The sequence below is a fragment of the Xiphophorus hellerii genome, chromosome 10, assembly GCF_003331165.1.
Source record: "Xiphophorus hellerii strain 12219 chromosome 10, Xiphophorus_hellerii-4.1, whole genome shotgun sequence".
Taxonomy (NCBI): Eukaryota; Metazoa; Chordata; class Actinopteri; order Cyprinodontiformes; family Poeciliidae; genus Xiphophorus; species Xiphophorus hellerii.
Genome location: NC_045681.1, coordinates 11,710,865 through 11,720,992, shown reverse-complemented (window position 1 = coordinate 11,720,992; position 10,128 = coordinate 11,710,865). Strand labels below are relative to the sequence as shown.

The following is a 10,128-nucleotide window of genomic DNA, read 5'->3' as shown; positions in this document are numbered from 1 at the left end:
AACTCAGTTTTGATGACACTTGATGTGAAATGGGACACTGCCACCTTCTGGGTAAAGTTTATAAAACTTACTTCAAAATTAAAGGCAGAGAAACAGGTGCCCTTATTAATACTATAAATATTACAGTTTATTTTAACATTAACATGATTTAACTTTATGATATCTAAAGTTACACTAACACTAAAAACATTAGGAATGAAATAGATATATAAATAAAGACAAATACAGCAAATCTGATTTGTTTCTGTTTTATGTCAATGCTTACATGCCAGGTACATATTGTTGATGGTGAGTATGCTGTAAAACAGTTACACAATTACACTATAAAGAATTGCACAGTTTTTATTTAATGAATGTATGAAGTATTGCCAGCTTGCTCACAATTTGATTATTAAAGTAAATCACTTAAAACTTCAAGGCAGCTGTGACTGAACAATAATACTGTCACTGATTGTAAAGCAAATGTTTCTAACACAGAATTAAGTAGCATTTGTTAGTGGATTGTTATGGATAGGACATGACATTTTAATACAGGGAAAACTTTAGCTTTACAGTGAACTTCACTCAGTGTTACTGGCGTGTTTTGGGGGCACTTCTGAAGCCGTTTGGAACAAATCCTTTGGACACAGGATTTTAAGCTAAGCATACTTTTGAACAGTTGCATAAATGAAAACATTAATAATCCAGCCAACATCAGACTAATAGCGACTAATTGATCCTGCAATGACACGGTGTCAGATTTAGGTGTTTACAATTCAGGAGATAACTGGTCATTCAAGTTTGTTCAAGTTCAGTGTCCAAAAAAGAAAAGAACACAACAGATTAAATGCTGCCAGTGTTTCTAAAACACTGGTCCGGAAGTGTTGTAGTTCAAATAGGTGCAACTTGTGCAACGATGTTCTCTTCTAAGAGAAAAGGCTTTCTCTTTCATCCAACTCAAACAAGCTGTAGTTCTTCAATGTTTTTTTATTGTCCTCTCATGAAATCCAGCAGTTAATATGCTAAACAAAGCCTGCAAGAGGTTTTGAGTGCTTTCCAAATTTCCTGAACATTTCACAGTCTGAATGTTAGACAAATCTGACAGTACCGGTATGTTTTCTGATGAACATTTGATTACATTTTTTATAACACCATAGTCTGGTCAAGCGATATCAAACAGCAGTTACATCGCCACAACAACAGAGCAGTGGGGAACAGGCGCTAAGAGTAGACAAAATTGGAGAGGGCTGACAGGAAGTGAAAAAAAGTAAAATGAATAAATAAATGCGGGGGACCCTTGTTCCCATACTTGCCAGTTTTTATTTGTGTGGGGCATAGGAGATATCCCACTCATTGCTGCCAGATCAAACCCCACTGGAGATTTGTGTGAGTTCTGCCAACTTTAAAATAATTATTCTGCCTAGTAGTCTGGAAATGACCCTACAACCCTTTATTATTGGGCATAAACAATTGCTTCTCCAAGGTCATTGTTGTTTGATGCTTTTCTACCTTGCTTATGTTAGCACTCACCCGGATGCTCTAGAGCAGCAAAATGCCACGTTTATAGGCTGTCAATAAGATGATAACTGACTACAGAAAGCATTTCATTTCTATGATTTTCTACTGCTTCTCCCCCTACAATAAAAACAATAAATAATGACAGTCTTGGATCTATTGTGAGATTTTGCATATTTGAGAATTGATTCAATCATTTTAGAATTTGCCTAACACTAGATAATTTTTTTATATGGAAAACCTGGAAATGCAAAAGTGTATTCTTATGTTAGTTACATCACTGATCCAAGTCAAGTTAAATAAACAGCCTTCTGTTTCAGAGTGCTGACTTACTCTTGCTTAGATTTTCTCTTCCTGCTCAGCTGAAAGCAGAGGAATCGTATGAAACCTACCACAGCAGCTGTCAGCATCAGCAAAATTGCCAACAAGAAGACAAAAACATCCACAGAATAATAAGAATACCAAAGCATCTTATAAGACTCTGTTCGTAAATGTGCGGCTCCTTTGTGTCTCATGACAAACTCTATCCAGTACACTGCAGTATCCAAAGGATGCATTGGCTTATCCCGATGGAGAGCAGACAGGCGCTTCATGTTCTTTCTGTAGGAGGAATTGTTAATGACATCTTGCACTGCTTCCAGGAAGTTTTGTCGCGTGAGCTGTGTTGCATCCACCCCCCTCGCTGCTCCTCGCGCTTCCAGTCTCAGAATGTTTTCAAACTGGTCAAACAGAAGGGGGATGCCGATGATGGGCACTCCATGGTAGATGGACTCGTAGACACCATTAGTGCCGCCGTGGGCCACAAAAGCTTTAGTCTTTGGATGACCCAACAGGTCGTTCTGTGGCATCCACTTAACCAAAAGGGTATTGTTGCCCAAGTTGCTGGGTCGCTCACCAACATGCCTCCATATGACTTTCTGAGGAAGCTGGGCAAAAGCAGCAGCTATTTCTGAGTTGATGTCTGTTGGCAGACCTTTAACCAGTGTACCCAGAGACATCAGGAGGACACCATGCTCTCCTGAACTCTGAACAAACTCTTCCAGCTCTTTGGATAAAGGCTTGGACGGCTTGCACTGAAATCCACCAATGTAGGCAATGTTTGGCATGGTAGGCCTGGGGAATTCAAAGACAAAGTCTACCCTCATGAGCCAGATGTCTGCACCTTGAAGAAGGTGATAGAAATTCACGTCTGGACCAAAGTACTTGTATACCAGTCTATCATAGTGAGGGCACACAACAAACTTGTCAATGCATGTGTTTAGGAAATAGAACAATGTATTTTTGACTCTTTCGATAAATGTCATCTTGTCGGTCACAGGGTGTGCAGAAACTGGAACATATGAAGTTGGAGAAGGAGCCACAACAAAATGGCCTTCTCCACTGGTGATCCATTTCACATTATAAACTATTGGCAGCTTTAGTTCATGAGCCACCAGAACTCCGACAGGTAAACCTGGATCAATCAGGACCACATCAAACTGAGTATCCCGAATACTCTGCATAAGAGTCTTGTTTTCAAACATTTCCACTCCCAATAAGCTGGCCTGTTTGTGAATGTCCGACAGTGCATTTAGCATCTCCCAGTAAAACTTAACAAAACCGGTTAATGATCCTTCCTTCTTTATTTCCAGCATTTTTATGAGAAAGTTCACAAAGAAGTCCTCCTTTTCAATGACAATGGCTTGTGGCAGTGTGACAGTAATGGTGCGATAATGTGGCGCAGATTCTTTGACATACCAACTAGTGGCTGTTCGAACAACAGTGACCTCATGGCCCTTAGCATGAAGGTTTTGGATCAGCAGGTTCATGTTGACCCAGTGGCTGCCGTCCACTGGGAACACCATAATCTTCCCTGCCTGGACACTGGTACCAGTGAGGAGGAGCACACTCAGCACCAGAAAGAAAGACACTCCTTGAAGACTCCCCATTGAAAAGCCCTGAAGAAGATAGTCACATATAAGAATTTAGAGAAAGCATACCACAGTGAATGTAGAGTTTTAAACATTAATCCTTTAGCAAAGAAGACAGAAGAAGACATTCCTTCTGTTTATGCTACTTGAAAGTGTTAAGGTAAAAAGAGAAAGACATTTAAGGGTGTTTGACTGACCATCCTCAAACTGTTACAGCAAAGATGTCTTTGTGTTTATCAATTATTCTACAATCACAAATTTATTTATATTTGTGTAAAATGTGATAGATCAACACAAAGTATTGCATAACTGAAGTTGAACAAAAATAATTAATAATTTTACATTTTTTCCCCAAGACGAAGAAAATCTGGCAAGTGTGTATCAAGTCCTGTTTACTCTAATACCTCTAAATACAATTGCATACAATTACGTCTGTGTGTAATTTAATATCAGTAATAATTCAGCCGTTCAATGAATGCTTCAGATGTGTAGAGAACATTGGTGAACAAACAGCATCATGTGGCCCTTTTCCACTAGTGCCTAGTCAGTGCAGCTCGACTCAGCTCTCCATGGGTTAAAAGGGTTTTCCATTAGTAATGCCTACATGTTACCGGCCTTTTTTTTTAGAACCTACTTCGCTGGGATTCCATTCATGCAGAGTCGGACTGCAAAGGTGGCATCAGAAGACTGTCGGTCACTGATTGGCCAGGTGTGCAAAGATGATAGAAACATTCCCCCAGAGACCATCAGACAAAAAACTATCAGTTTAGGGGGATGAATACAAATGGAAAGCAACTTTTTAGACCGTAATCCCACTGAAATACATTAAAGCTTTTAGTGTTTGGTATAATAAAACTACGGAAAGTTTCAAGTGGTATGAATACTTTTTAAATGCACTGTACAAATCAGTCAAAACTAACAGTGTATAATATATTAAATGAACAATTACACTGTAGAACTCAGAAAGATCAATGGACATCTGGAAATTATTAGTATGGCTTTTTTTTTCGTGTGCATGAGAAACATTTTAGTGGTACAGGAATGCAAGATTTTCCTTAACCTTGACTCCTACGTATAAAGCTCAGCTGCAGTTTTTCAAACCCTTCAGATATACTTGTACCAAGAAAGTTGCCGTTCTAATTTTGTTTCAGTGTGAGTTTCAAAATCAGGATGTTTACACAAAACAGACATAGCTTTGAGGTTATATATGGCACATAATCTAGGGAAACACACAGTAGTTGCTCAATAAATCAAAGTCCGGTGGAACACATGTTCTCACTAATGCTTGGTGTTAGTTTAGTCTCTAATCTCAAAATGTGTCCTCAAGAAACTTGATCTGAAACTATTACATTTAAAACAATTATTCCCCGAGACCATAATTTTTCTGTTTGCAGGTCTAATCTTTAGGAAGTTAGAAAGAGGAAACGCTACCCTTAATCTTATCTGTTGTATGAGTTATGTTAACATGTTGCAAAGAAAGTGTTGTAACCTACCTCGCAGCTCTAACACACCAGAGGAAATGTACGTTTTGTTCTCTCAGGACAAAAAGGTCTCAGTGCCTGTGTTGTGCAGAATTTAAGTCCTGATTATTGTGTTACATAAGAAGTGTGGGAGGGGTACGTGAGGACTGGACTCCAAGTTCATCTGAGTGAGTTTGAATTCGAGGAAAAGGAAACATTCTGCCAAGAGCACCCGCCCTCCAAGTATCAAAGGTTCATAAAAAATGCAGATTCCTTAAAAATGCTATGGTTTTCCTTATTGAAAAATTCCCTTTTTCAAAAGAGGGAATTATTCTTCAGTTGGTAACAAAATGTTCCCAGAATATTTCTGGAAGTTGCTAACGTTATGGAACTCTAATTATTAACAGATGCTAACATAGTTCCATACCATATGAGAAAGAAATGTCCTTTTTTCCCTTTTATTTATTTAGAAAATGCAGGAAATAATAGCCACCACATTAATTTTGTCACAGTAAACCCAATAATTATATATTTTATCCAACTGATTACAGAATATTTCAAAACCTGAAATTATATGATACGTCTTACTTTTTAATACTAGGAAAGTCCTATTGAATGTGGAGAAAAAAACAGTGTTAGGTTAATTTCAGGACACAAGAGGGCACTGTGAACCAATTAATGATGAGTGTTTTCACCTGAATAGATGGAAAAATGCTTCGTGGTGTGTTAGATGAACAAATTTGACTCTTGGGAGTTGTAAAGTAATTAGAATGGTGAGTAAAGGTAGAGAACTCTCAACACTCAGCACCTGTACGGTATAACTGTCTTAAAGGAATAGATCGGTCACTAGGTACACCAGGAGAGCAAAAGAGTTAGATGGGGTGGATTTCCATTACGACAGGTGGTCATAGCATTCAAGGGGTAGCTTTCAAGGTATGCCTAAATCCACATCTCCCGATCAAATTACACTTACATCCAATCACTCTGGGTGCCAAACTGTTTTAACAACATATTTGACTTGTCCGTGTACAATGTCAGGTGCTCACTGTGCTCCTTCCACAAAGCATTTCAGTACAGGCACATAGTCCTACTATATAGCACAATCAGCTAACTATGCATGGAGGACCAAAACTGAAATGCTATATATATTTGACTTCGTAATCTGTCTTAAAATTGGGCCTCTGTCTCTTTAAAAACTCCTGCTCCTCCTGAAACTCTGCCTTCAGGAAGTCATCATAACATTGCTCCTCTATAGACCTTTTAACTGCGTTTTTACCAGCGTTGTGCTGAGAAGTAGCTCATATAACGAGAACAGCAGGTGTGCAATTGCGTCAGGTACTCGCTAATTGCTGCTGACTAGTCTGAACGGGCAGAGTGGAGGAGCTGTGTGGGGTCGGGAGGAGGCATGCTCTGTGAGGCGGAAACTGCAACTCCGAGGAGGAGCTGCACCTCAAAGTAGTCCTCGGTCCGGATTGAAGGATTTCTTAAGCATTGAAGGAAGAATCAAAGCAACATCGCAGGTATATTTTTGATGAGAGAATAACATTATAACGTGATTTAAAGCACAAAAAAGTTGATTTTACAAAATACTGCCCCTTTATGGCACTTTCTTGGAGTCTCCATATTTCTTTTTTTGGGGGGGATTTGTGCAAACGTCCTAACTAATAAAATTTTATTATTGTGGAAAGTGACATTTACACAAATGACTTTCACATCTGTTCAAATAAAAAGGCATTTGGAGAAAGTCATATTGAAACTTGTTTCTGCTTTCATTCAGAGGTCATGTGTTTGTAAAACAGGAACATGCTCTTAGTTGATTCCTGACTCTGTGTGAAAGCAGATGAAAATGACAGGTTTGTGCACAAATCTGGTTCTTGTGGCCTTCATCTCTGCCTCTGTAGCTGATGTTGGAGACTTCACCCCGTGCTTGCAATTTTTCTACAAATCCTGGCCCCCCAAGGGCCTGGCTGGGACTCCGATCTGCCAACGTTACAACAACATGTACCAGTTTGCCACGTTATACAGTCGACCTCGCCGTTCAGCATGGTTTTCAGCTTATTTGTACTCTGTACCAACTGGGAAAAGGCCCAAAGCTTCCTGGAAATATGAGCCACAGGTAAGTAAGTTCGAATTCACATTTTCAGTTCTCTGATTTTGATAGGATGAGACGTTGTATACTGTACAAGAAGTGGTGTCCCTAAGTATCAAAGATTTTATTGACAGGAGAAACAGGTGCCTCCTGGTTTACTAGTTTAAAACTCGTATCTGAAAAGCCTAAAAAAAATCTCTCTTTAGTTTCTAAAGGTCCAATTTTAGTTCACTTAGCTAATAATTTTCAGTGTTTTTCAGAATCTAAAGAAATATAGGACAGACATCTGGAAAAGGAGAAGTGATATCCGTGTTTTCACGGTCAGCAAGTTTATTCAAATAACCCTGTACTATTTTTTTGTCTGTTAAACTGCTGTACTGAATGTTTAGTTCTTTTATCTACAATGGCCCTAAACTCTGTCATAGAATGCTGCTAGTCTTTCCTTTGAAGATTCTAAGTTTTTAATAAATTAATGCTTTCTTTCTCAGTTTATTAGCTTCCTTTTAGTTTTTTTCTTAAAATTTCAGGTATAACACTTTCACTTTGTGAAATAACACATTATTTTGAGGTTTGGTAATCTCAGAGATTATTACCAAACATAAAAGTTATTGTTCCAAATAATAAAAATATTTTAAAACAAAAAACAGACAAGTGAGTTACTGATACTTTATATAAAACCCCTAATCAGCAAAAAAAAACAAAAACCCTGGTGTGGTGCCATTTCCTTTTTTTAACAAAAACATTAAGATTCTGGAATCGATAAATCATTTGGATAATAAAATAACAAAAAGACAAATTCAAATAAGTACCTCTTTGACTATGTACATCTAGACGAAAAATCTGATTTTAAAAAAGGGAAAGTGGACTTTTTGTGGGTCAGTGAATGGTAAAAAAACAGTCAACTTTTTCTCTTTTTTTTAAACTGTTGTTTTATATCAACCATTCTGAGAAGCTGGATTTAGACCAGAGAATAAGTCAATCAAGACACAGTGAGTAGTGCAAAAATGCAGACGTAATTACAAAACTGAACATAAAAATTTGGAATTTTGTCTCATTGGGTGATTTGTGGATTTGTACTGATCAACTTGGTGTTCCCAACAATCTTATGGTTACCTCTGAAAGGATCTGTGCATATTTTTTTTGTCTCACAATCAAAAACTGGTCCTGACAAAGAATGTGAGGATTGAAGTCAACCCATCAACATCCCACCCATAATCCATCTCTAGAGGTAGTAGCAAACGTGTATCTACCATTAACTGTAAGGGGTAATATGGGGCTGCAAAAAGTGTGACATAGTCATATGATACAAAGCAAAGACAGAAGCAAGAGTAGAAGCATCTCCATCAGTTCCTAGAAATGGATCATCAGCGAGTAAAGCAGATAAAGAAAATCCAGCGTCACTTACATTTCAATTACACATTCAAATATGTCTTATTTATGTAATTTTTCTGAAACATTTTTTCCCCTTTTGGTTCATGAACAGTTAGCCTACCCTTCAGCAGATGGCAACATGGTCCCCTTCTTGCCTGGACCAGTTGACATGAACATCGTGGAGAGCCAAGCAGTGAGCCTGGACTACATTAACTCCACCTTCTCTCGTGGCCACCTAAACCCTAGTCTTCATCACCAGACCTACCAGTGCCGGTCTGCCACATTCACCCTCACCAATGTGGTTCCTCAGAAGAGATGGTCTAATGATGGACCTTGGGAAGTCCTAGAGCTTACTGTCAACAAGACCATGGCAACCTACTGCCTTGGAGAAGCCTACATAGTGACAGGCATCATGCCCTACCAGAAAGAAGAGCACTGGATGAAGAATCGGGTGGCAGTGCCAGAATACCTCTGGTCTGCATACTGCTGCCCAAATTACAACCAGAGTATTCCTGACAGACTGAAAGATGCCTTTCCGACCTTCGCTGCTATTGGACGCAATGACCCCAACAGCACAGAGGAGATTGTTCCAATAGACAAGACGGCTAAGAAAGAGTACAGGGGATATGATGTGAAACAGATGTCTCTAGACTCGCTTGAGATGTACCTGAAGGACAGATTCAATACAGTCATCAGTGTTTTTAATGAACAATGTGGTTAATCAGATTACATACTAGTAAAAATGATTGTTCTGATCTGAATTTTATTTAACTGAAGACCTAAAACTGATATGCCTCAGTTTTAGGTCTTAATGTTAGTTTATTAACATTAACTAATGTTAATATGAGACATTTTCTGTCTTGTAACTTAAACTCACTGTTAATTAACTGAGTGTCAGAATCTCCATCAACTGCCTGTGACACTGTGGTTCCTCCTATAATGACACCACAAAGTCCTTCAGTGGTCCTTCAGATGGTCCAACCATCCCAGCTCCTTGTCAGATGCTTAATTTGCTGCATTTTGTTTTCTTACAGAAAATTGCTACCTTATAAACGACGTCTGCAAACTTACCACTAGATGGAGTCGCGGAGCTGTATGTGTGATGGCATTCTCACCCAGATTTTTTTAAATATAATTTTGTAGTTTACTGCACCTTACTGATAAAATGAATAGTTGAATGAATAAACTTTCTGTTTAAAGAAAAAATGTCAACTTCATTATCTGTGAGCCTTTTTTCTACATTATGAGTTTGTTTGTTTTTTTGGGGCGGTTTTTTGTTTTTGGAAGAGAGGCACAGATGCTGCACTCAAAATAAACATGCAGCACTCAAAGTTCAGTATGGTAGTACTGAGGTGTTATTTACAAGAAATTATAAAGCAGAAGTATCCTGACTTTTTTATTGTTCTTGAAATACAAAGGGGTAATTTAGTCACAGACAGGTAGCAAACTTTTGAAGAGGTAATGGATGATTTTTTTGTTTTTAAGCATTCGGTGTTAAAATGACAAATTCTGACCTTGAACAGTCATCCATTTTTTAAACTGTATACACCAAACCAAAACAAAAGTAGTTTTTGTTTTTGCTTGTTTTAGCCCCAAAATTTGCACGTTTTTTTAAAATTATAATCATGCAACCATTTGTTGGCATGTCTGGATGCAGCTACAACAGCATTACATTCAGATTGATGGCACATTATTATTTGCCTTCAAGTAGACTGTTCAGACTCTCTTATTAAAACGGCTTTATTAAATAAAAAAAAAGAACAGAACTGGAGGAAATGTACTTTCACATTGAAAGTATTTGTTT

At 38.2% G+C, this 10,128-nt stretch overlaps 3 protein-coding genes across 3 annotated transcripts in view; 2 read left to right on the top strand and 1 right to left on the bottom strand.

Moving 5' to 3' along the window:
• Positions 1–232: 232 nt before the first annotated feature.
• On the bottom strand, positions 233–5,023 carry LOC116727614 (UDP-glucuronosyltransferase 2A3-like). Its single transcript, XM_032575144.1, has 2 exons — positions 4,898–5,023; positions 233–3,431 (listed from the first exon to the last, which is right to left on the bottom strand). Exon 2 carries the CDS (start codon positions 3,420–3,422, stop codon positions 1,824–1,826), a length of 1,599 nt encoding a protein of 532 aa, XP_032431035.1. The 5' UTR covers positions 3,423–3,431; positions 4,898–5,023; the 3' UTR covers positions 233–1,823.
• Positions 5,024–6,089: 1,066 nt separating this feature from the next.
• Positions 6,090–10,128, top strand: part of hid1b (HID1 domain containing b) — a 29,989-nt gene continuing 25,950 nt past the window's right edge. The window contains exon 1 of the mRNA XM_032575143.1: positions 6,090–6,384. The gene's annotated coding sequence lies outside the window, so the exon portion shown is untranslated. The remainder of the gene's footprint in view (positions 6,385–10,128) is intronic.
• Positions 6,397–9,660, top strand: LOC116727618 (endonuclease domain-containing 1 protein-like). The gene is made up of 2 exons (XM_032575147.1): positions 6,397–6,980; positions 8,437–9,660. The coding sequence occupies exons 1-2, from the start codon at positions 6,705–6,707 to the stop codon at positions 9,043–9,045; spliced, it is 885 nt and encodes a 294-aa protein (XP_032431038.1). The 5' UTR covers positions 6,397–6,704; the 3' UTR covers positions 9,046–9,660.